Source organism: Dendrobates tinctorius, unplaced genomic scaffold (genome assembly GCF_039654945.1).
Source record: "Dendrobates tinctorius isolate UK_male_01 unplaced genomic scaffold, ASM3965494v1 ptg000011l, whole genome shotgun sequence".
In the NCBI taxonomy this organism is placed as follows: Eukaryota; Metazoa; Chordata; class Amphibia; order Anura; family Dendrobatidae; genus Dendrobates; species Dendrobates tinctorius.
This window is the reverse complement of record NW_027361679.1, coordinates 78,695,225-78,721,989: the sequence shown is the minus strand read 5'-3', so window position 1 is coordinate 78,721,989 and position 26,765 is coordinate 78,695,225. Positions and strand designations below refer to the sequence as shown.

The 26,765-nt window shown below is 44.2% G+C and overlaps 1 protein-coding gene across 1 annotated transcript in view; it reads right to left on the bottom strand.

Annotated features, from left to right (window-relative positions):
- Positions 1-26,765, bottom strand: part of LOC141048148 (uncharacterized) — a 217,609-nt gene that overhangs the window by 19,231 nt on the left and 171,613 nt on the right. Inside the window, exons 12-15 of the mRNA XM_073543592.1 lie at positions 11,160-11,236; positions 10,997-11,079; positions 8,169-8,267; positions 2,703-2,825 (exon numbers count right to left, since the gene is read on the bottom strand). Coding sequence (XP_073399693.1) covers positions 2,703-2,825; positions 8,169-8,267; positions 10,997-11,079; positions 11,160-11,236 — 382 coding nt within the window. The remainder of the gene's footprint in view (positions 1-2,702; positions 2,826-8,168; positions 8,268-10,996; positions 11,080-11,159; positions 11,237-26,765) is intronic.

Below are 26,765 nucleotides of genomic sequence, written 5' to 3'. Positions count from 1 at the left end.
AGCAAGAAAGGGGAAATCTAAACTGCCCCAGAGCAGACCCCAAAGGAATAGATACCCGCCAAACATATATTGTCGGTGAGACAAGATGAAAACACAAACATAGGTAGGAAAATAGACTGAGCAAACGATGGGGCCCACACTAACTAGACAGGACAGGAAAGGAAAGACATTGTCTGTAATCACGCAAAAAACCCTGCAAAAAATGTCCAACACGTCTGATAGAAAAATACTGAAGTCGCATGACTTTGCCCACTATATCAGCCCTCTGGTATATTCTGAAAGCAGAGCAAAAAGAGGCCAATCTAATAAGGGACAAAAACAAACTGGCACAAGCAGTAACATATGGATGGAGATTCAGCACAGCCCCATCTGGAGCTGGCTGACCACACAAAACTGAAATAGACAAAACCAGATCAAATGTGAACAATAGCAAAAGAACACTTAGCTGAGCATGCAGGGACTGAGCTGGAAACTAAGACCTCAGGAGGCAGGAAAAAATCACCAGCAGGGAGAGAGGGAGTCAGCTGTCTTAAATCCAGTCAGAAACTCCAGATCTCCAATCGTCCCCCTCATTATCAGGTGGCAAGCCTCTGTTAATCAAATCAGCTCCATTACCTCCAGCAACCACCAGAGGGAGCCCAGAAAGAGAACTCGTGACCCCTCTGTCAATACAACCAGCTCCACTACCTTCACTAGTAACCAGAGGTAGACCAGAAAGTGGGCATACACCCACGAGTATTAAGAGAACTAAGTAATGTAATAGACAAACCATTATTTAGAGACTCTATATATTTATATTTAGAGACTCTATAGCGACGGGGTCTGTTCCACAGGACTGGCGCATAGCAAATGTGGTACCAATATTCAAAAAAGGCTCTAAAAGTCAACCTGGAAATTATAGGCCAGTAAGTCTAACCTCTATTGTTGGTAAAATATTTGAAGGGTTTCTGAGGGATGTTATTCTGGATTATCTCAATGAGAATAACTGTTTAATGCCATATCAGCATGGGTTTATGAGGAATCGCTCCTGTCAAACCAATCTAATCAGTTTTTATGAAGAGGTAAGCTGTAGACTGGAACAAGGTGAGTCATTGGATGAGGTATATCTTGATTTTTCCAAAGCGTTTGATACCGTGCCACACAAGAGGTTGGTACACAAAATGAGAATGCTGGGTCTGAGGGGAAAATGTGTGTAAATGGGTAACTAACTGGCTTAGTGATAGAAAGCAGAGGGTGGTTATAAATGGTACATTCTCTAACTGGGTTACTGTGACCAGTGGGGTACCGCAGGGGTCGGTGTTGGGACCTATTCTCTTCAACATATTTATTAACGAACTGGTGGAAGGTTTGCACAGTAAAATATCGATATTTGCAGATGATACAAAACTATGTAAAGCAGTCAATACAAGAGAAAGATAGTATTCTGCTACAAATGGATCTGGATAAGTTGGGAACTTGGGCCGAAAGGTGGCAGATGCAGTTTAACAATGATAAATGTAAGGTTATACACATGGGAAGAAGGAATCAATATCACCATTACACACCGAACAGTAAACCACTGGGTAAATCTGACATGGAGAAGGACTTGGGGATCCTAGTTAATGATAAACTTACTTGGAGCAGCCAGTGCCAGGCAGCGGCTGCCAAGGCAAACAGGATCATGGGGTGCATTAAAAGAGGTCTGGATACACATGATGAGAGCATTATACTACCTCTGTACAAATCTCTGGTTAGACCGCACGTGAAGTACTGTGTACAGTTTTGGGCACCGGTGCTCAGGAAGGATATAATGGAACTAGAGCAGGTACAAAGGAGGGCACAAAATTAATAAAGGGGATGGGGGAACTACAATACCAAGAGAGATTAGCAAAATTAGCATTATTTAGTCTAGAAAAAAGACGACTGAGGGGCAATCTAATAACCATGTATAAGTATATAAGGGGACAATACAAATATCTCTCCGAGGATCTGTTTATATCAAGGAAGGTGACGGTCACAAGGGGGCATTCTCTGTGTCTGGAGGAGAAAAGGTTTTTCCACCAACATAGAAGAGGATTCTTTACAGTTAGGGCGAGAATCTGGAATTCTCTGCCTGAGGAGGTGGTGATGGCGAACTCAGTCGAAGGGTTCAAGAGAGGCCTGGATGTCTTCCTGGAGCGTAACAATATTGTATCTTACAGTTATTGCTAGGTTCTTTAGAAGGCCGTAGATCTGGGGATTTATTCTGACAGAATTTTATAGGCTGAACTGGATGGACTATTGTCTTTTTTCGGCCTTACTAACAATGTTACTATGTTACTATTAATTCACAACACTTCCCCATAGATTAACACTGGTCCAAGTGCTATGCGATGTTTTCTCGCATAGCACTCGCCCATATTCTAAGGTAGTGTGACGCCGGCCTAAGGCTTAAACCTTAAAAAAAATGGAAAAACTTTGGAGGGGGAGATTTTAAAGAGAAGTTTCACCTGATGAAGACGGATTCTCCGTCGAAACGCGTTGTGGTTTAACCCCATCTCTTGTCTGAGTCTCTTTCCTGCACTCCTAAGACCATTTCCATTTTCTCATTGCTCCTATCCTCCATTGGAGGTTTTCGGCTGGAGCTGCGGTGGAGACCTGACATTTTTGTCTGCCCCTGGGTTGCTTCCTAAGCGCTCCTCTATGACCGCTTATCACTGACTAAAAACTTGATATCATTTTACCTTAATAGCCTGTACTCTGCTTATCCATTGCATTGCTTTTTTGTCATCAGAATCTCGAGAATGTCTCAAAAGTCCATTATAGGCTTGCCTCAGATGTTTCAGCTCAATTATGACAGCTGTAACCTATTGCAATAAGAAACAGCTTATAGAATCAAGAATCCATAAACCAAAACATGTTGTTATATACAACCAGCAGAGCATCAGCACTGGAGCAGCAAATGATTTAACAAGTGAGTGATACTTTTATTTAATACATTTTCGGCAGGATTTTCTAATATTCCAGGATGACCTAATTGGACAAGCAATTTATTTGCTAAGTTAAAGAAGTTATCAGGGACTGTTTTATTTTTTCTAATGGGACTAAGAACTAATAGGCAGGTAGTTGCTAACTATTTACCTGTTCTGCCCTGTTCTGGTACAGAGTGATCATAGACTGCTCCTGCCAGCAGTTCTGCATCCTTCACGCCCCCGGAAGAGGCTGGCGGCGAAACGTGTGTCAGGGTGAGGGGACGCTGAGGCAATTACTTCCATTTGAAAACTACTGACATCCTGTCCAAGGTAACTTTGGCACAGAGCACTTTAACGATACTCTAGGAATCATTTATCCCTGACCCTTTATCTAATGCAATCCCTTTGTTTGGGTCCCATAATTTCAATAATCAAAGAATCCAAGGGTAATGCACTGATCTATTTCTATATTGCCACTCTGCACTTGCAGCATACTATATTATAATTAAGATTGGTGTGTCCCCCTTCCATTTTTTACACTTCCCTGATCTATTATATCCACATACTGATAGCTCTAGGTATTTTACTGACTGAAATATAGCGGATGGTTATTTCCAAATCAATTGTATAGGGATAGCGTATTGGAATAAAAATAATAAACTTTATTTCAAATCTTTAAAATACAAGACTGACTAAAGTGCATTTGCAAGGTCAAACAACACAAACAGTGGTTTACACACACAACAAGAATTTGGTCTAAAAAGGACCTATAGTCCCCTTAGATGTAATAGGGTAGCGGTGCTGATATCCAAAAGCACAGTACCTATAATATTCTTTTTTGCCAAGACATACCAATTGTGTAATCACCAAGAGAGGTAGGGATTTTAACCCATTCGTGTGTGAAATCCACCTAGGTGGAAAACGTAGGAACAATAATGATATATGCTCGGTTTGTATGTCACTAAAAACGGCTGTCATTCCTTTGAAACCATGGCATTGTGTTCTATATGTTAGTACACATATTCACAAAATGCAGAAATTTGCATAAAAAGTGGCTTACCACGCAATCAGACCTGCATGCCTCAAAAGGGACCCTAAATTACGGTCGTCGCCTATATTCACGTAGGTAACTGTGCAACTAATTACTATACCGGGTCAGAAATACGACAAGCGTTCGTCAATGACTGTCAATGTTATTCTGATTGACAGCTGGCTCCCCGCAGCTATGAAGTGGGGAACATGCTGTCAATCAGCATGGCATGAGCAGTCACACCACATCAACAGAGCAGAGCAGAAGAGAAGCAACTACTCTGACATTACTAAAAGCTGAATCGCCAGCAGGAGTGATTCATGACAGCTCTGAGCTGGCAGAGATTTTAACCGGGCACAAAAGACCAGTAGTGAGCAACTAATTGCCTGTAAGTTTTTAGGCCCATAAGAAAAAACTAAAATTGTCCCAGATAACTCCATTAAGGTAGCCATACACATCAGGTAGATGTCAGTCAAATACTCATTGAGTCAAGAGCTTTCTCTTCTGACGTACTAATACACAGACACACTTGGTTTGGCAATGCATTCATGTGTTCTCCATGGTGAGAGTGGAGAAAGCAGACAAAATAGTCAATCATTCTTTCCCTAAATATTATCTTTTGGTCGAAAATCAGGAGGACCCTATTACACAGTGGATAGTCGGCTGGTCTCCCTGAAATTAGCAGTTTGGCTGACATTACTCTAATGTGTAGAGAGGTGTTTCCTAAACTTTGTATATTTATTAATTCTATAATTAATTCTCATCCCAACTCAAATTTCCCACATTTACAAATATTCACATGGCCCAACACAATGTGTCAGAGCTCAAGAGAACGCGTTTAAAATTATAACCAGATGGTATATTACACCGAAACAAAGCAACCGCTGGTGGACAGGCACCTCATCTAAGTGCTGGAGGTGCGGTGAAATTGTTGATCCCTATGTACTGGAAATCGACAACTGTCCCCTCTTCCTGCAAACTTTATGAAAAGGTGGATATGTTGTATCACATGGCTAGACTTGTGGCCCTGGTAAACTGCTCACAACCTGCATTTGAAGAAACTTGGCGTCCATGGATCTGTTTTAGATCCACTTACAAGCATAAGCAAGACTAAAGTAGCACTATTAAACTGCAATAGTCTAGTACTGAAATAACTCAATCCGAAAAAACACATATGAACCCCAAATCACAAAATATATAATTATTTATTAAATAGCCAAAACATACAAAGTTAAAAAATGGGAAACCCAAAACAAGGCACCACAACCCACATTCATAACAGTAAGAGGCTGCACATATCAAAAGAACCCCAATAATCAGTGCAGAGATTAACTTTACCTCCTGTGGGTGATGGTGCCAGCCTTAGGGCACTGCATGCACTACTTGTATAGGACTGGTGATTTTTATGGTATGGAGTCTTTATGTCTTAGTGACTGTCTCTCATGGCTATTTAGCATTTGAAGAGTGATTACTGGGGTTCTTTTGATATGTGCAGCCTCTTACTGTTATGAATATGGGTTGTGGTGCCTTGTTTTAGGTTTCCCACTTTTTAACCTTGCAGGTTATGTATGTTTTGGCTATTTAATAAAGATTTACATAGTTTGTGATTTTGGGTTCATATGTGTTTTTTTTCCGGATTTATTTAATTTTATTTGAACCCAGTAATGGGTCCAATACTCAGTAAGGGGCTATACAATCTTTCTTGAATGCAATATTTTGTCTGAAATGCCTCGTACTTTGACTTCAACACCTCTGTTAATTACTTAAATAACTCGGGCCTCGTCTTTTACCCCCCCTTCTCCCATACCTTCCCTCTTTACCCCTCCTCGCTTCATGTTTACTCTACCTCTTTTACCCTATATAATTATCTAATATATAAAGCTCAAGTGTGTGTATGTGTGTGTGTGTGTGTGTGTGTGTGTATGTCCGGGATAGGCATCCGCACCGTCGCAGCTACAGCCACAAAATTTTTACACAGTCACACGTCTGGACCCCGAGAGCGTCCTAAGCTATGTTGTGAGGCGGAATTTTAACTCTGCGCGTTCCAATTCACCAAACAATTTTGCCCCTGTCTACATACTGGGGAAAAAGTGTGTGCGCGTCAAGCCCCGCCCCTCATTATGATGTGATAATGCCCCTATCTACATACTGGGGGAAACAGTGTGTGCGTATCAAGCCCCGCCCCTCATTATGATGTCACAATGGTTGCCATGGCGACGTTGATGTCATCATAGGTTGCAAGCCCCGCCGCTCATTATGATGTCATAATGGTTGACCATGGGATGGAGGATGTGTTATGGGTATATGGGCACTGGACTATGGGATGGAGGATATGTATGATGGTTATAAGGACACGGAACTATGGGATAGAGGATGTGTGATGGGTATAGGGGCACGGGACTATGGGATGGAGGATATGTATGATGGGTATATGGGCATAGGACTATGAGATGAAGGATGTGTGATGGGTATATGGGCACTCAACTATGGGATGGCGAATATGTATGATGGGTATATGGGCATGGGACTATGGGATGGAGGATGTGTGATGGGTATATGGGCATGGGACTATGGGATGGCGAATATGTATGATGGGTAAATGGGCATGGGACTATGGGATGGAGGATGTATGATGGGTATATGGGCACGGGACTATGGGATGGAGAATATGTATGATGGGCATATGGGCATGGGACTATGAGATGAAGGATGTGTGATGGGTATATGGGCACTCGACTATGAGATGGCGAATATGTATGATGGGTATATGGGCATGGGACTATGGGATGGAGGATGTGTGATGGGTATATGGGCACGGGACTATGGGATGGAGGATATGTATGATGGGTATATGGGCATGGGACTATGAGATGAAGGATGTGTGATGGGTATATGGACACTCAACTATAGGATGGCAAATATGTATGATGGGTATATGGGCATGGGACTATGGGATGGAGGATGTGTGATGGGTATATGGGCATGGGACTATGGGATGGCGAATATGTATGATGGGTATATGGGCATGGGACTATGGGATGGAGGATGTGTGATGGGTATATGGGCATGGGACTATGGGATGGAGGATATGTATGACGGGTATATGGGCACGGGACTATGAGATGGCGGATATGTATGATGGGTATATGGGCACGGGACTATGGGATGGAGGATATGTATGATGGGTATATGGGCATGGGACTATGGGATGGCGAATGTGTGATGGGTATATGGGCACTCGACTATGGGATGGCGAATATGTATGATGGGTATATGGGCACGGGACTATGGGATGGAGGATGCGTGATGGGTATATGGGCATGGGACTATGGGATGGAGGATGTGTGATGGGTATATGGGCACTCGACTATGGGATGGAGGATATGTATGATGGGTATATGGGCACGGGCCAATGGGATCGTGGATATGTATGATGGGTATATGGGTACGGGACTATGGGATGGAGGATAATTATAATTTGTTATAACTAACCACAGTTAGTTACTATGCCCGGGCAGCGCTGGGCTCTTCAGCTAGTTTCATATATATCCAATATCTTAATACAGCTATAATGAAAATGATGTCGATCGAGTTGTAGCAATTTAAAGACTTTATACCCTGTTATGAAATGGTTGTGTACAGAGTTTTGATCTGAAGAAACCTCCCATCTACAATCTGTTATTCCTCAATGCAACCTATACTTATCTGACTCTACATAGTCTAAATCTTGATGAATAATAATTATAAGTTATGTAATGATTTATGCTGTATTACTACATGATTTCGTGTTAAATTCTGAAATTTTCAATAATTTTCGATAAAAAAAACCATTGAAAAGAAAAGAAAATGTAAACTATGCAAAAACAATGGAAGGTATTTATTCAAATTTAATTCTCCATATGCAACTATAAAGCCATGCCACCATTTTCAGATACCGCACTTCACAGGTGTTGAAAATGACGATTTCGAAATACCAAAGTCACCATGAATAGTATTCTATTCAATGCTTTGCTGAAGACTAAATAATAAACATATAGCTTAAGGTTGTCTGAGGTAGAAGGGAATCCAGCACACGTGAGTAGATAAATTCAATATTTATTTCAAAATTGTTAAAAACATTGGTGTATATTCCATAAAAAGATTAGGAAAAAGGTCTATAAGACATTCAAAGCAGTAGATTATGGTATTTGATATGTTTTTAAATGTACCTGATTAATTCTCTCATGATAGTTTTCTCTCAAGTCCATGCGTTCATTCAGAAGTTTTTCCACTTGTTCTCTGCTACTTTCACTATTTATTTTATAGTCCTAAGATATAAAGAAGTAAATGAGAACAAAGGATACTTTTCAGAACATAATCAAGGACATTTTAGGGCATCTTTTAACATTGATGTCTGATTCACTTTCACCAGCATAATCCTAAAAAGTAGTTCAAGACTTCCTAAATATGGCATAAATATAGTGATAAATCAGCCCAATTTTTATTACATGTGATTTTGCATTTAGATAATTTTTACCTATTTAATGACTATAATTTATTTAATCAAAGTCCAGTTCTTGAATAAAACTGAAAAGGTGCAACTAAAGCAAAAGTTTGAAGAGATTGAAGTTTCTGGGAAAATTCAAATATGGGACAAAATCAGGGCCATGTTATTTGCCAACGGTGCACTCTGTCAGTGATAGCCTTTGTCTTCTTGCCAATTATGCTTTTCTACATAACTAATAAATTATTCATTTGGAGCTACAGAATAGATTTAAATGTACCATAGATCTCAATTATTGTTAACTGGGCATAATGCATGACGCAGATAAAGCTCAGAGGAGAAAACAAGGAATCTCTGGAGCTGTTATGGATGGCCTGTTATTATCTTGGGAAGTCAACTACACCTTCTGAAGTTGCCCTTCTCTGGGGGCTGCTCATTATATACATGAGGGGCTTCTGCAATCCTTGGGCCCCAGATGGCATCACTAATATTGTTTGTTTATAGCATATAGTTGAGAATCTCCCTTTTAAGTTAAGTCCTCCATACACATTAGACTAATGGCTGGCAAACCCACCGATACCGATGTGTTTGGTTGACAGTCTAATTGGTATGAAGGAAGCTGATTTTCGGGGGAGATATCAATTGGGCATGTCGTATTTCAGTTGGGCATGTTGTATTTCAGACTGCCGATCGCTTTGTTCTCCCAGAGAGAAGTCATCGCCAAATATGTTTGGCAATGGCTTTCTCATAGAGAGCACTGGAGTACTCAGCTGAACAAGAATTCATCTGTATGGGAGAGCCAAAAGAAATGGCTGTTGGCTGAACAATCATCTGAAGTATTGTTCAGCCGACAGCCATCTAACGTGTGAATTATGACTAAAATATTTGAATGTACATTTCATTTATGTGGATTAACTTTGATAATTGCTACCCTAACATTTATGACAAAGAGTTTTCCTTTAGTGTTGTCGCATTTTTGTGTCTTCACCGTTTATTACTGTTCATATATTTTATTGTATTGTTACCTATTTATTTTCTGACTGTTTTCAATAAAATTTATTTTTTAATGAAATGTGTCTTTTCACTATTCCTATTTACTTTGGGGTTTATATACTCCATTTCTTCTTTGTTGTGTTTCTAGCCATCTAATGTGCATAGCAGGCTTAAAGTGAGCATGTCATGTCAAAAAACCCTATTAACCTGCAGATATTGAGTTAATCTGTAGGTTATAGCGTTTTAAAGCTCTGCAGCCATGGCACTGAAAGTACGGCTCCGGGAGGAAATTAACTTTATTCCTCCCTCCCGGTAGCCTCCGGTTTTTAGTCATGGAAGATGGCTGCAGTTACCACCAGTACATAGTGAGCAGCAGCTGAAGCCACGCCCTGGCAATTACTTACAGCATTCTCAATTAGTGCATCAGTGTAGAGCCAGCTGTCATTCAGTGCTGGGGTGTGGTTATAGCTGTATACGGACTGATGATTGCAGCTACGCCGACCGCACCTTTATGACTGAAAGACGCATACTGCCAGGAGGAATGAAATTCATTTGCTATGGACAGCCAGGCTTCCAGTACAGTGGCTGCATGGCTTTAGAATGCTATTAACATGCAGATTAACCACATACAGTATCTGCAGGTTTGTGAGGCGCTAACCACTTACTAAAGACTATTGGACAAAGGGACGTAGAGCAGAGACCATGGCACTAAGGGATGCAGACTTTTTCCACCATGGAGCACCAGTTGCGTTGATATTATTGTTGTGTTTTATTAGAGATTTGCTTGCTCATCAGTTCAGCCTCAGGAATCAATGTTTCCATTCAGTGACAGTGAGCAGAGGAAGACATGCAGATTAGATCTTATGCATAAGGCCAGATTCAAGATTAGTAATCAAGGAACTCAATCATTCCATTGTTCTTCTAGCCACTAGTTCCATTGTGTGAATGGGGATTGTAGACCAAGCAGTGCCATCACTACAGTTGTGGCCAAAAGTTTTGACACCCCTGCAATTCTGTCAGATAATACTCAGTTTCTTCCTGAAAATGATTGCAAACACAAATTCTTTGGTATTATTATCTTCAATTAATTTGTCTTAAATTTGTCCTCCTGTCCTCTGGAGGAGCGATGACTGTGACTACAGACTATACTTGCAGGAGATATGAAATCTGTGGGCCAACCAAAAGTTGTGAGACACTTGGTACGGGGGCAGAGGGACTACCATAGATGTAAGAAATAAAAAATAGTTGCATCGTTAACCTGCCTAGGTGATTATTACAACCCACAACCTCAGATCTTCACAAGGATAGTTGCGTTTTTTGACATGACTGATTCCCTTTAAGATCATATTTCTATAATTACTTAAAAGATTCAAGATGAGACTTGTGGGGTGTCGCTCACATAAGGACATCGCATAAGATAAAAAATTGTTTCAATCAGATTACTATTTTAACATTGAATTTTTAACATAAGTATCATCAAAGCCTAAGTATATGGCGAGCCAACCCTTGCATATCTTTAAGTTAGTATACCTATTTTGTCTTGTTTTCTGTATGATTTACCTGGAAGTCTTTTATCGTCCTTAGAAGAAATTTTAGAATATCTTCCTTTTCATTACCTAATTTCACATTATTCATCTTAAGACCTTGAAAAGGACAAATAAAGTGACATAAATGAAGTCAATATTTTACATAATGCTTCTCTCTGTATATTGCAGAAACTTACATTCTAATTTACTGAGTAAATCTGCCAGATGTTGATAGCAGGCAACAATAATGTCTGTATTCAATTCAGATCTTTTGCTGGAGAGAAAACAGAATGTTTTATCATCCGAAAATGAACTAAATAGTTTTGACTTCAGCATGCATTTACTAATTAACATATGCACAATGATACATAAACATAAGGACAGTCAACATGATACAAATGTTAATTGAAAATTACAACTGTTCTGCAAAGGAAATTGTATTACCATTTCAATATTATAAAACATGATTAACGCTGAAAGTGCCCATACGCATTTGATTACCATTACAAACCAGATTTTTGGCTGGACTGCTTGTCTGTTTTATCTGTATGGCAATGTTACGACTCTCTGCCAAAGGCAATATCAGATATTAAAATTCAACAGGATTGGGCAGTTGGATGTCAACATACCGAATCCCTTTTTCTTTTTTTTTAATTATTTTATCTTTACATTAAATACATACAACATATCACTGTAAGTATAGTATAGTAAGAAAATTTTGTTCACATTTTCATAATAGTATTACAATACATTGTTAGTTACATCTGCGATTTGCATAATTAGAAAATAGATTCCATAGCAAATTGCAGTGGGTACGGAAAGTATTCAGACCCCTTTAAATTTATTACTCTTTGTTTCATTGCAGCTATTTGGTACATTCAAAAAAGTTCTTTTTTTTTTCTCATTAATGTATACTCTGCACCCCATCTTTACTGAGAACAAAAAAACAGAAATGTAGAAATTTTTGCAAATTTATTAAAAAATAAAAACTGAAATATCACATTGTCAAAAATATTCGATTCTTTGCTCAGACACTCATATTTAAGTCACATACTGTCCATTTCCTTGTGATCCTCCTTGAGATGGTTGTACTCCTTCACTGGAGTCCAGCTGTGTTTAATTAAACTGATAGGACTTGATTTGTAAAGGCACACACCTGTCTACATAAGACCTCATAACTCACAGTGCATTTCAAACCAAATGAGAATCATATGAGGTCAAAGGAACTGGAAAAGGAGCTCAGAGACAGAATTGTGGAAAGGCACACATCTGGCCAAGGTTACAAAAGAATTTCTGAAGTACTCACAATTCCTAAGAGCACAGTGGCCTCCATAATCTTTAAATGGAAGAAGTTTGGGACCACCAGAAGTCTTCCTAGACCTGGCCGCCAGCCAAACTGAGCAATCGTGGGAGAAAAGCCTTGGTGAGAGAGGTAAAGAAAAGCCCCAAGATCACTGTGGCTGAGCTCCACAGATGCAGTAGGGAGATGGGAGAAAGTTCCATGAAGTCAACTATCACTACAGCCCTCCACCAGTCGGGCCTTTATGGCAGAGTGGCCCGATAGAAACCTCTCCTCAGTGCAAGACATATGAAAGCCAGCATAGAGTTTGCTAAAAACACATGAAGGACTCCGAGACTATGAGAAATAAGATTCTCTGGTCTAATGAGACGAAGATAGCACTTTTTGGCGATAATTCTAAGCGGTATGTGTGGAGAAAACCAGGCACTGCTCATCATCTGCCCAATACAATCCCAGCAGTGAAGCATGGTGGTGGCAGCATCATGCTATAGGGGTGTTTTTCAGCTGTAGGGACAGGACGACTGGTTGTAATTGAAGGAAACATGAATGTGTCCAAGTACAGATATATCCTGGATGAAAAACTCTTCCAGAGTGCTCTGGACCTCAGACTTGGCCAAAGGTTCACCTTCCAACAAGACAATGACCCTAAGCACACAGCTAAAATAACAAAGTGGCTTCGGAACAACTCTGTGACCATTCTTGACTGGCCCAGCCAGAGCCCTGACCTGAACCCAATTGAGCATCTCTGGAGAGACCTGAAAATGGCTGTCCACCAACATTCACCATTCAACCTGATGGCACTGGAGAGGATCTGCAAGGAAGAATGGCAGAGAATCCCAAAATCCAGGTGTGAAAAACTTGTTGCATCATTCCCAAGAAGACTCATGGCTGTACTAGCTCGAAAGGGTGCTTCTACTCAATACTGAGCAAAGGGTCTGAATACTTATGACCATGTGATATTTCAGTTTTTCTTTTTTAATAAATTTGCAAAAATTTCTACATTTCTGTTTTTTTCAGTCAAGATGGGGTGCAGAGTGCACATTAATGAGAAAAAATGAACTTTTTTGAATTTACCAAATGGCTGCAATGAAACAAAGAGTGAAAAATTTAGCGGGGTCTGAATACTTTCCATACCCACTGTGTATGAAATGAGATAACCCAACAAAACTATAAAATAAGTCAATGTCCAATCCCTCCTTTCCTTTCTCTTCCCTCATTCTCATGAATGCTTCTGTAAGGTTGAAATGTCCTTGTCACAGGGTTACCACGACAGTGTGGAGCCAGAAGACCGCAGAGTATTATTGCTTCAACTCCGGCGCTGAGAAGATGCATTTCTCCTTCATTTTAAATGTGTTTATTTCTTCTTGCAGAACAGTGGTTAATCAGCCATGTTGGAAATCCCTGTGCTCACAGCTGAGCTCGGATAGCCACTCCTTTCCCCTTTATAATCTGGGCTCTGTTACAAATCCTTGTCAGAGCAAGCATTTGTTGCAAGGCTAATGGAAGGAGAGGAGATAATATGAGGAGATTTGTAGGAGTTATCGGTGACTGTTGCTTGATTTCTATGTGTGGTAATTCCCAATCCTTCTTTATTTTTGGTTTATTCCCTTACCTCCATGCCCCGGTGCATTCCTCTGTTATATGTGAGTGAATATTTTGTATGCCTGGAGATTTCTGTTAACCCATGTTTGTGTTGCCTTGTTTGGTCGGTGTACTATAATGCACAGTAGCACCCCTCTTCCCTGGGTGGGGGAGGGGAAAAGAAGGAGGGCTTACTCAGGAGAAAGGCAATGGTGGAATCACCAGCATCTTCACCTTCAGAAGTATCCCAGGGAGTAGGGCGAGCTACCCTAGTGTTAGGGACAGAGAAGGAACCCCTGGTCCTGGGTCACCTGACAGCTGTGTCGCAACATTTGCTCTGACCATAACCATTTTTGGTTTGCAGCATCCTGATACATCTGGTATAGGATTCCCATCTCACCAGCAAACCATAGTGGAGCCCAAGATCACTTTGCCTGACAGGTTATCTGGGGGGCGTGACAAGTTTGCTGTGTTCTGGGAGGCCTGTAAACTGTACTTCAGGAGCAACGAATGGGGATAGTAATCTCGCTTCTCCAGGGGGACCCCAAGCGTGGGCATTTTCTCTCCCATCTGACTCTCAGTCGTTTCAGATGGTGGATGGATTTTTTCCGGTACTTTGCCTTATATATGATGAGCCCGATCGCGTCTCCTTAGCTATGTCCACACTGCGCCAACTTTAGCAAGGAGACTGGCCGGAGGAGGAATATTGCTCTAAATTTTGGAGGTGGGACACGGACACCAAGTGGAATGAAACCGCACTCCGTAGTCAGCTCTGTGAGGGGCTCACAGTAAGGGTGAAGGATGCTTTAGCTCTGTTTGAGATTCCTGACTCCCTTGAGGCAGTCATGTCTTTTTGTGATCCGGGTTGATCGCTGTCTTCAAAAGAGATATAGGGAGTTATCTCTGTGTGTGGAAGGTCCAGGGTCAAGGGAGGTCAGCAATGAACCTACCGAGAACATATGCAGGTGGGGGCGGCACCTCACTCTGGTAAACTACCTTTGGTGCTGCGGAAGGGGCGAGTGTGTTTCAATTGTAAAAAGGGACATTTTGTGGGCACTTGTCCCTCCCGATCAAATAGTAAACAACTGCCAGGAAATCTAGGTGGCCCAGGTTGCGGGGAGGTTAGCAACCCAGGTGTCCTCATTAGAGTTGAGCGACTTTTGTTTTTTTATGGTCGAGTTTCGTTTCGTGAAACCCAACTTTTCCAAAAGTTGGGTCGAGCAAGATCGGCCGATTATAGGGAAAAGTCGGGGTCGTCCCGAAACACGAAACCCAATGTAAGTCAATGGGGAATAAAAGTCGGCAGCGAGAGGAGGACAGGAAACACACCTACAGAGCTCATTTGAATGCCAAAAGCATCAATTCTTCTTACTTAAGCTGGTCAACCTTAATTAACTTCATAATACAAGTTACGCACTGAAAAATGGGGGTTATTTGGCTAAAGTTGTGGGGGGGGTAGGGCTGGCTCCAGGTTTTCATGTGCCCTGGGCGAAAGAGCGCCCCTTTAACACATAATACCACAACTCATCATGCTCCGATACGGCAGAGAAATAGCGGTATAGTACAATGAAAAATACTTCACTTTTTACATCTCATGACGAGGCCCATCTATTTCTCCATACAGAATCATTGGTCCCATATAATGTTTGAAACAGTATATGATGAGCTCCACATAATGCTACAGTATATGTTGGTCCCCATGGATGAAGCTCCACTGTCTTATGGGCCCAAATAATGCTCCAAACATAATGGGCCCCATTTCTAATGCTCTAGTGTATAATAGGCCCTGTAAATGCTGCTCCAATGTCTGATGTCCACCTTTGGAATGTTCCAGTGTATGGTGGGCCCCATCTATCATTCTCCAGAGTATAGTGCTCCCCAAAAATTGCTGTCCCAACATTGAAAACAATCAAATAAGTCTCCTCGCTAGGGAATCCCTGTACTAGTCTGGACTCCTCATCGTCCCCATCTTCCATCTCACTGCACAGTATTTCAACCTTGCAAGTGCTGTGATCCTGAGCAAGCAGGGGGGGCCCACTCGTTGGCGACGGCACTGGCACAGGGCCCCTGATAGTACGGCGGTGTGTCTGATGGCGGGTGGGCCGAACCTGCACTTTCATCTGCAGCTTCCTCTTTGTCACCGTGTAAGATGGAACTGTATATGGGAAGGGTAACCTGAGTTTCATCAGGGTCAGATTCAGGCCGGGTAGCGTGCGAGTGGAATGTAGTGGTCTGGGTCAATGTACCAGCAGATTCATCGAGCAGTGGCTGGGCATCAGTGCACTTGTGTCGCCCCCAGGAGTATGGTCGCCACAGTGGCATTACCTTCCTCCTAGGGAGTGTTGTCATGCTTGGGAGCAACGAAGGATCTCTCTAGCAGGTTAACTGATTGGGCGGCGCTATTCCCACGAGTCATGACCCTCCAAACAGCGTTCATGAAGGCAAAGTGTTTGTTTTACGTGGGCAGTATGGTTGCAAAGCTGAACCTTAAAGGAATGTCCAGAAGGGCATCACCAGGAGTGGAGCCTACGGCGTAATTTGACTCAACACGGGCAACCTCAACCATGCCAGCTACAGAACAGATGCACACATTGCAAGCTTAATTCCGTTAACGAACGAGACTCCGTCATGCCCCGCGGTCCGAGTCCGGCTTACTAGAGGGACACGTGAGGCTCTGGCACATGAGATTGGCCAATAACTGGTGTGTCATGCCCTTACATGTCCGTGGCTGCATGTGCGCTACACTGAAAAGGCCAGCGTTTATCGCTTACAGGTGCAGATAACCCGATGAACAACGTTAGTGATGGGGATCACTGATTACAATTATTACTCGCGAACGATGATTTCCCAGTAAGTGCAGGTCAACCGCAGTTCCGGAATTAGGCCTAACCGTCATTCCTGAAAAAAATGAAAAACTTACGTGTGCAAACCACAGGTGCTGTAGCTTGCTTAACAGCTCGCCAGCCGTTCTTACGCCCAGTATGGGTTACACGTGATTGCACAAAGGTGAGAAAGGGTACCGTATCCCCGGATAACATGTATGGATAGCGTACACATTCAAAAGATATGTCTATACATCAGGAGGCAGGCTCAGACGGTGTAAGGCCCAGTATGGCTTGCAAGTGATTGCACAAAGGTGAGAAAGGGTACCGTATCCCCGGATAACATGTATGGATAGCGTACACATTCAAAAGATATGTCTATACATCAGGAGGCAGGCTCAGACAGTGTAAGGCCCAGTATGGCTTGCAAGTGATTGCACAAAGGTGAGAAAGGGTACCGTATCCCCGGATAACATGTTTGGATAGCGTACACATTCAAAAGATATGTCTATACATCAGGAGGCAGGCTCAGGCGGTGTAAGGCCCAGTATGGCTTGCAAGTGATTGCACAAAGGTGAGAAAGGGTACCGTATCCCCGGATAACATGTATGGATAGCGTACACATTCAAAAGGTATGTCTATACATCAGGAGGCAGGCTCAGACGGTGTCAGGCACAGTATGGATTTGACGGCCCAGACTACACAGCGGAGGAGCAGGGAGAGGTAAAGATTGCAAATGCTGGGGCCCTGCCCAAGCAACGGGGGCCCACTCGTGGGCGTCGGTACTGGCACTGGGCCCCTCATAGTACGGCGGTGTGTCTGACGGCGGGTGTGCACCACCACCATCAGAGACACTTGATTGCACTATGAGGGACCCTGTGCCAGTGCCCGCGCCCAAGAGTCGGCCTACCCACCTGTCCAGGGCAACGGCACTCGCACGGTGTAGTGCGCTAGGTGATGACCTCGGCCATGGGGGGGGAGGCAGCACAGTTAGGGAGTTTTAGAAAGTGCATATGTTGATGTTGGACATTCAGCTGATGCAAAAGGCGAAATAGGTCAAGTCCCAGGAAGAGGTGGACCAAAGCAAGCCATTTTTCTGTCACCCTATGTGTCATCAGGGGAAGGTGGGACAAAATCCTTGGAAACCCATGCATGGTTCATTTTAATGAAGGTTAGATCATCCACATTTTGGGTTGACAGACGGGTCCTTTTTTCTGTCAGGATTGATCCAGCTGCACTGAAGACTCTTTCCGATAGCACACTTGCAGCTGGGCAAGCGAGCTCCTGTAAGGCATATTGTGCCAATTCAGGCCAGGTGTCCAGTTTAGCAGCCCAATAGTCAAAGGGGAATGACCTGTGTGGGAGAACATCGATATGGGAGGAAAAGTAGTTTGTAACCATCGTTGACAACTGCTGTCTCCTGTCACTTTCCATCGATGCTGTATTACCAGTTGTGTGAGCGGTACTTGAAAAATCAGTCCACAACATTGTCATGAAACCCCTGTCTCCAACGTCACTTCTGCTGTGTGCACCATGAACCCTTCTGCCAAGCTGCCCCCGGCCCGTACGGCTCGTGTGAGAACCATCACCGCTGCTGTGTGCTGGGAATGCCTCAAGCAACCGATTTACCAGAGTTGCTTGTTTATTAGCCAATATTAGGTCAAGGTTCTCCTGTGGCATGATGTTTTGTAATTTGCCTTTATAGCGTGGATCCAGGATGCTGGCCAACCAGTAGTCGTCATCGTTCATCATTTTGGCAATGCGGGGGTCCCTTTTTAGGATCCGCAAGGCATAATCTGACATGTGGGCCAATGTTCCCGGTGTCAATGATGCACTGCGAGTGCTTGTTGGAGGAGCACTTTCTGGCAAATCCACATCCCTCCAGTCACGCACAAACCCTGTACCAGACCTTGCCACGCCAACATTTTCACTTGCCCCACGAGATGCATCCTCCTCCCCTAAGTAATCATCCCCATCATCATCCTCCTCTTCTTCCTCCAACTCGTCCAGGAGAGGTCCCTGAGCAGACAATGGCTGAATGTCATCAAGGATTCCCTCCAGCTCTTCCTCCTCGTCAACATTGGCTGCAGACGCCTGCTCCTTAAGGTGCGTCAAAGTTTGCATGAGCAGACGCATAAGTGGGATGCTCATGCTTAGGATGGCGTCGTCTGCGCTTACCAGCCGTGTGCATTCCTCAAAACACTGAAGGACTTTACAGAGGTCTTTCAGCTTCGACCACTGCACACCTGTCAACTCCATGTCTGCTCTCAAAATGCCTGGCCGTGTATCCTCCCACAAATGCATTATGGCCTGCCTCTGCTCGCACAGCCGCTCCACCATGTGCAGGGTGGAGTTCCACCTTGTTGCAATGTCGATAATGAGGCGGTGGTTGGGAAGGTGGAGCAATCGCTGCAGCTTCTGCATACGAACGGAGTGTACAGGCGACCGGCGGATGTGCGCGCACAGTCTTCGCACCTTATGGAGCAGGGCTGTTAACTCCGGATAATTTTTGAGGAAGCACTGCGCCACCAGGTTCAAGGTGTGAGCCAAGCAAGGTATGTGGCTGAGTTTTGAACGGGCTATGGCTGCCACAAAATTACTGCCGTTATCACTAACTACCTTGCCTGCCTCAAGATGTACACTGCCCAGCCATGACTCAGTTTGTCGCTTCAAGTACTCGGCCAGCACCTCGGCGGTGTGTCTGTCGCCCAAACACATCATCTGCAACACAGCCTGCTGACGCTTTCCACTAGCTGCTCGATAGCTGCTCGTGTGCAACAGTGGCAGCTGCAGATGGAGTGCTCGTACGACTGCGCTCTGTGGACGAGCTTTCGCTTCTGGAGGAGGAGGAGGGTGGAACGCCTACAGCCAACTGTTTCCTATACCGTGGGCTAGGCAGCACTGTCCCACCACCGCTGTCCCCTGTGGACCCTGCATCCACCACATTAACCCAGTGCGCAGTGATGGATACGTAACGGCCCTGGCCATGCTGACTGGACCATGCATCAGTTGTGAGGTGCACCTTTCCACTCACTGACTGCTTGAGTGCATGGACAATGCGGTCTTTCACATGATGGTGGAGGGCTGGGATGGCTTTGCGAGAGAAGAAGTGGCGACTGGGTAGGTCATAGCGTGGTACTGCATAGGCCATGAGTTCGCGGAAAGCTGCGCTTTCCGCCAACCGATAGGGCATCATCTCAAACGAGATTAGTTTGGCAATGTGGGAGTTCAAACCCAGTGTACGCGGATGAGAGACTGAGTACTTTCTTGACCTACTCATAGTGTCTGGGAGGGTGAGCTGGACTTGAGAGCTGCATATGGTGGAAGTAGCGGTGGACAGGGCGGACTGAGAGAGGGTTGATGATGGTGATGGAGTTGGTGTTCTTTCTGATGGCCTAGATTCAGTATTTCGTTGATATAACAGTGGGATTCCCTGACTGCTGTGGCCTTGCAACGACACCTCAACATTTGCTGCTGTGCTAACCGGTGGGCTTACAGTGGGGGAAACAATGTAGCATTGCTGACTACCTTCTTTGTGATCAGTTGCACATGTGGCACTTGAGGTTTGGTGTTGTGTCCACGCTTGAAAGTGCATGCTGGTTAAATGTCTAAGCATGCAACTGGTATTCAAATTTTTCAGATTTTTCCCTCGGCTAAAGGTCTTTGCGCACTTCTTACAGATAACCTTGGCCTGATCATGAGGATTTTGTTCAAAAAAGTGCCACACTGCACTCTTCCTACTTTGGCAGACATTTTGCGGCCTAGCACGCTGTGATCTTTTGACCCTCTGGACAAGCTGTCCAGCAACTCTTTTGATTTTTGGAACCTGTCTTTGGAGTGCTCCGGGCCTGCCAGATAACAGCTGTTGCGATGTTGATGTCTGCTGTGGATGCTTCTCATCTGAGCTATTGCAAGCAGCACCCTCTTCCCCCAATGGATGCCAATCTGGGTCAACAACTGGGTCATCCATCACCTCCTCTTCAATGTCATGTGCACCTTCCTCTGTGTCACCTTGTATGGTGGTATAGTGTGCGGGAAGGGGCACCTGAGTCTCATCAGGGTCAGAATCTGGCTCTGTACACTGCGAGGACAATGTAGTGCTCTGAGTGAATGTACCAGCAGAATCATCTATCAGCGGCTGTGCATCAGTGCACTCCATGTCAGATTCATCTTGGCCTGGGTAATTCACCATTTCACTTGATAATCCAGGCATGGTATGTGAAAACAGCTCCATGGAGTAATCAGTAGTATGGCCTGCGTCATCCTTCAATCTTGGTTGTGGTGAAGGACACAAGGAAAGGTGTGGTTCATGAACATGAGCCTCCAATGACGACTCAGTGCTTTTACTTTTTACAACTTCAGAAGAGGAGGCGATAGAGCTGGAGGCTGAGTCAGCAATGTAAGACAAAACTTTTTCCTGATGCTCTGGCGTTAAAAGCGGTTTGCCAACTCCTAGAAAACTAAGCCTTTGAAGCCTTATGGAGCCAGACGATGACGCAGGCTCAACACCTCCTGCATTCGGTCCTATTTTGCTTTTGCCACTACCATCAGATCCACCACCAACACCATCATTACCAGCTGCCAACCCCCGCCCAATTCCACGGCCTCTTCCACCAGCCTTCCTCATTTTTGGTAGAAATGTAGACAAAATCCTACAAACTATATAGTAATGTAAAACAAGGTACAAGGTGTCTATAGGACAGGAGAGATTTAGATTTTCTGCAGACACTGGACACTTTTGGATTGTGTGAGGCCCACTGAATATCACAGCGCTATGTCACAGGCTCGATGGCACAGGTGTGAAAAAAGTGACTACAGGATAAGGGAGATTTTGAATTTCTGGGAGATTTTGAATTTCTGCAGACACTTGTGGACACTGCACACTTGGATTGTGTGAGGCCCACTGAATATCACAGCGCTATGTCACAGGCTCGATGGCACAGGTGTGAAAAAAGTGACTACAGGATAAGGGAGATTTTGAATTTCTGGGAGATTTTGAATTTCTGCAGACACTTGTGGACACTGGACACTTGGATTGTGTGAGGCCCACTGAATATCACAGTGCTATGTCACAGGCTCGATGGCACAGGTGTGAAAAAAGTGACTACAGGATAAGGGAGATTTTGAATTTCTGCAGACACTTGTGGACACTGGACACTTGTATTGTGTGAGGCCCACTGAATATCACAGTGCTATGTCACAGGCTCGATGGCACAGGTGTGAAAAAAGTGACTACAGGATAAGGGAGATTTTGAATTTCTGGGAGATTTTGAATTTCTGCAGACACTTGTGGACACTGGACACTTGGATTGTGTGAGGCCCACTGAATATCACAGCGCTATGTCACAGGCTCGATGACACAGGTGTGAAAAAAGTGACTACAGGATAAGGGAGATTTTAAATTTCTGCAGACACTTGTGGACACTGGACACTTGGATTGTGTGAGGCCCACTGAATATCACAGCTCTATGTCACAGGCTCGATGGCACAGGTGTGAAAAAAGTGACTACAGGATAAGGGAGATTTTGAATTTCTGGGAGATTTTGAATTTCTGCAGACACTTGTGGACACTGGACACTTGGATTGTGTGAGGCCCACTGAATATCACAGCGCTATGTCACAGGCTCGATGGCACAGGTGTGAAAAAAATGACTACAGGATAAGGGAGATTTTAAATTTCTGCAGACACTTGTGGACACTGGACACTTGGATTGTGTGAGGCCCACTGAATATCACAGCGCTATGTCACAGGCTCGATGGCACAGGTGTGAAAAAAGTGACTACAGGATAAGGCAGATTTTGAATTTCTGCAGACACTTGTGGACACTGGACACTTTTGGATTGTGTGAGGCCCAATGAATATCAGAGCGCTATGTCACAGGCTCGATGCAGCAGGTGTGAAAAAAGTGACTACAGGATAAGGGAGATTTTGAATTTCTGCAGACACTTGTGGACACTGGACACTTTTGGATTGTGTGAGGCCCAATGAATATCAGAGCGCTATGTCACAGGCTCGATGCAGCAGGTGTGAAAAAAGTGACTACAGGATAAGGGAGATTTTGAATTTCTGCAGACACTGGACACTTTTGGATTGTGTGAGGCCCAATGAATATCAGAGCGCAATGTCACAGGCTCGATGCAGCAGGTGTGAAAAAAGTGACTACAGGATAAGGGAGATTTTGAATTTCTGCAGACACTTGTGGACACTGGACACTTTTGGATTGTGTGAGGCCCACTGAATATCAGAGCGCTATGTCACAGGCTCGATGGCACAGGTGTGAAAAAAGTGAATTGTAGAATTGGGCAGAATAGGAATCTCCCTAGAGTGTAGGTCTGTAAGAACGGAACAAGTCCTCCACTTATCCTTCCACAGTGACACACAGATAGCTTCACTGTGGCTGTGATAACAGCCGTTACACGGTACTGTTTGAGGAGCGTACACCGCTGTATGGTGTGAATAAATGCACGCTCAGTACCTTAGCAGGACAAAAAAAAAATAGGGATTGCTTTTAAAAAAGCAGTTTGCAGAGCAGTGGGGAAACAGAAATGCAGCTGTCAGGAAGCCTTAGAAGGCAGCCTAACAACCAACACCGCTGATCCACCACAATATAGCCTCCCCTTGCACTGCACACACAGTGACTGGTGTGTTGCACAGGCAAAATCGCTAGCAGCAGAAGCAGTTTTTTTGTCTTCTTCCCTGCCTAACGCTCTCCCTACAGAATCAGCAACCTCTCCCTATGCTAAGATCGGCAGAAGTAAGATGGCGGTCGGCGTGCACGCCCTTTTATAACCCCTGTGATGCCCACCAAAGCAAGCCAATCACTTGCATGCCCTTCTGAAAGATGGTGGCGACCCCTGCCTATGTCATCACGTTGCCCACAGTGTCCGTGGATCCTGATTGGCTGAAAAAGAGCGCTAAACAAACTTTTGAAACGCGACTTTGGCGCGTAAGTCGCCGACCTCGTGGCCGACCTCATCCTAGGGTCGGGTTTCGTTTCATGAAACCCGACTTTGCCAAAAGTCGGCGACTTTTGAAATTGTTCGACCCGTTTCGCTCAACTCTAGTCCTCATCACCTTTCATGGGTAGTACACAATTTTTCCTACCAGCTGTAATCCACCTGTTTGAGTTTAAGGTTGACATGTCTGTATTTCTGGGGTGGGGTTTAATTTGATCGACGATAGGTTTGTCCAGGTCCAAGGACTCGGCCCACATACTCTGCCCAGACCCATACCCATAATCGCCATCGACTCCTCTCCCTTGAGACAGGGGCATTTTACTAAAGTCGTCCGGGACTTACAGCTTTAGGTTGGGGCCATGCACACTGAGGTGTTAGACTGTTATGTGCTAGGTCTGCCCTCGCCTATGGTACTGGGACTTCCTTGGCTCGTGCTGCACAATCCTGTAGTAGATTGGCAGACTCAGGAAGTAGGAAAATGGAGGTGTATTATACCCAGTATGTGCCTAGTTACCTGTCGGATCTTGGAGATGTGTTCTAAGAGCAGGGGTGCCAAGAACTCCTTATGATTGCACCATTAATCTTGTTCCTGGTGCCAACCTGCCCAAGAGCAGACTCTATATCATCTTTGGTCCAGAGAGACAGGCCATGAAGGACATCGCGGAAAGCCTGGCTAAAGGTCATATCAGACCAACCTCATCCCCATTGCTGCAAGGTCCTTTTTTGTAAAGAAAAAAGATGTGGGGTTACGCACTTGGATTTCTGTGAACTCAATATGATCACTGTTCACGGAATACGATATGATACGATAACTAAGCGGCGCTTAGTTACCCGCTGTTTATCTTGGATACCAGCTCCCATCGTCTGCTTACAGCGCTGGGAGCTTGCTGATCGATGGTCTCCTGCTGACACACGCAGCGATGCGTGCTGGCCAGCGGGAGACCAACAATCAAAAAAAGGTCCAGGACATTCCTGCATGATCAGCGATACCCGGCTGGGAGGCCGGTCGCTGATACGTGTCACACCACACACAGCGAGATCGCTGGCGAGATTGCTGTTGCGTCACAAAACTTGTGACTCAGCAGCGATCTCGCTAGCGATCTCACTTAGTGTGACGGGGGCTTAAGGCAGATGCCTTATCTCGTTTTCCTGGGGGAGGAGATAAGTGTGAACCGGTACTTATTCTTCAAAAAGGGGTGGCTATGGCATCTATATGCTCCGATCTGGTAAGAGAGGTTGTTGACGTTCAGGGGGATACCACTGCTGCGTGTCCACTTGGTAAACTGTTTGTTCCTGTTAAACTCCGTCTTAGCGAACATCACGATTCAGTGCTGGCCAGACACCTTGATAATAAAGCCACTGCTGATCTACTTACTCAGCGTTTTTGGTGGCTAGGTGCTCATCAGGATGTCTGGCAGTATGTAGCCGCCTGCAGTGTCTGTGCGCGTTCTAAGACCTCTAATACTCAACCGTCGGGGACTCTCCAACCAGTGGAGATTCCCATTAGACCTTGGACTCACTTGTCGGTCAATTTTATCTTCCCGTGTCGTAAGGGAATACTGTAATACTGGTGGTGGTAGATAGATTCAGTAAAATGTTTGCTTTACGAGCTTTACTGAACGTCAAATCCTTGGCGCAAGTTTTCATCAGGGAAATAATCAGATTGCATGGGATCCCGACCAATATTGTTTCTGATCAAGGGGTGCAGTTTGTCTCAAACTTTTGGAGGGCATTTTGCACCCATATGGGGATCCACTTGTAATTTTCTTCAGCTTTTCACCCACAGTCTAATGGGCAGACTGAATGGTTTAACCATAATCTAGGCATGTACCTCAGGTGTTTTGTATCTATTTATCGTTAGCCAAATTCACTGTAAATAATCGTTGTTAGGAATCGACCAGCAAGTCCACGTTTTTCGGGGCATATGGGTTTCATCCTCAGTTTAGTTCATTTAATAGTAATCGCCCTTCTGGATTACCAGAAGAAGAACGGTTTTCATCTTCTATTACCACCATATGGCAGGGGGCTACAAATAATTTGAGGAAGATGGGATCCAAATATAAGAGTGTAGATGATTGGAGACATTTGGTGGGTCTGGACATGTGCGTTGGTGACTTGGTGTGGCTGTCCTCTAGGACCATTAAGCTGAAGGTTCCATCTTTGAAACTGGGTCCCAGGTTTATCGGTCCTTATAAGATCATACCCTTCATCAATCCCGTAGCATTTTGCCTTGCTTTACCGTATTGGGTCTACATCCACCAGCATTACAGGTGTCAGGTGGTCATTGCAGGCTGTAAGCTTTCTTGAAGAGATGGGTTTTCAATTCCGTTTGGAAGTTCTGAGTGTGTGAGATAAACGGATGTGTTGCTGCAAAGAATTCCAGAGGATGGGGAATACTAGGGAGAAGTCTTGGAGGTGATTGGATGAGGAACATATCAGTGTGAAGAAGAGAAGGAGGTCTTGGCAGGACTGGAGGTTGCATGTTGAAAGATCTCGAGAGATTAGTTAAGAGATATAAGGAGGGGACAGATTACAGACGGCTTTGTAGGTCAGTGTTAGTAGTTTGAACTGAATATGTTGGGGAATTTGGAACCAATGAAGGGTTTTGCAGAGGAGAGAAGGTGAGGAGAAGCGTAGAGTGAGGAGAATTAGTTGGGCAGCAGAGTTAAGAATGGACTGGAGAGGTGCGAGAGTGCTAGAAGGGAGGCCACAGAGGAAGATTTTGAAGTAATCAAGGCGGGAGTAGATTCAGAGCTGAGGAAAAGAAGCATTCTGGAAATATTTTTGAGTTGGAGGCAGCAGGAGGTGGTAAGAGCTAGGATGTACAGTTTAAAGGACAAGGCAAAATCGAGAGTTACTCCTAAGCAGATTTCCGGTACTGCTGAAAGAGTGGTGTCTGCTAAAGGTGTGGTTAAAAAGGTATTTGAAGATCCAGAAGAGGGCAAGGTCTTTGTCGCCAAGGTATGAGAACTGATTTGTAGTAGGAAGGAGTGGTTGACTGTGTCAAAGGCAGAGGACGGATCTAGAAGGAGTGCAGAGAATTTTCTGGTAGCTTTGGTAGTAAATTGTTAGTAATTTTGGTCAGAGTGGTTTTGGTGGAATTGTGGGGACAGAAGCCAGATTGTAGGTTGCAAAAGAGTGAG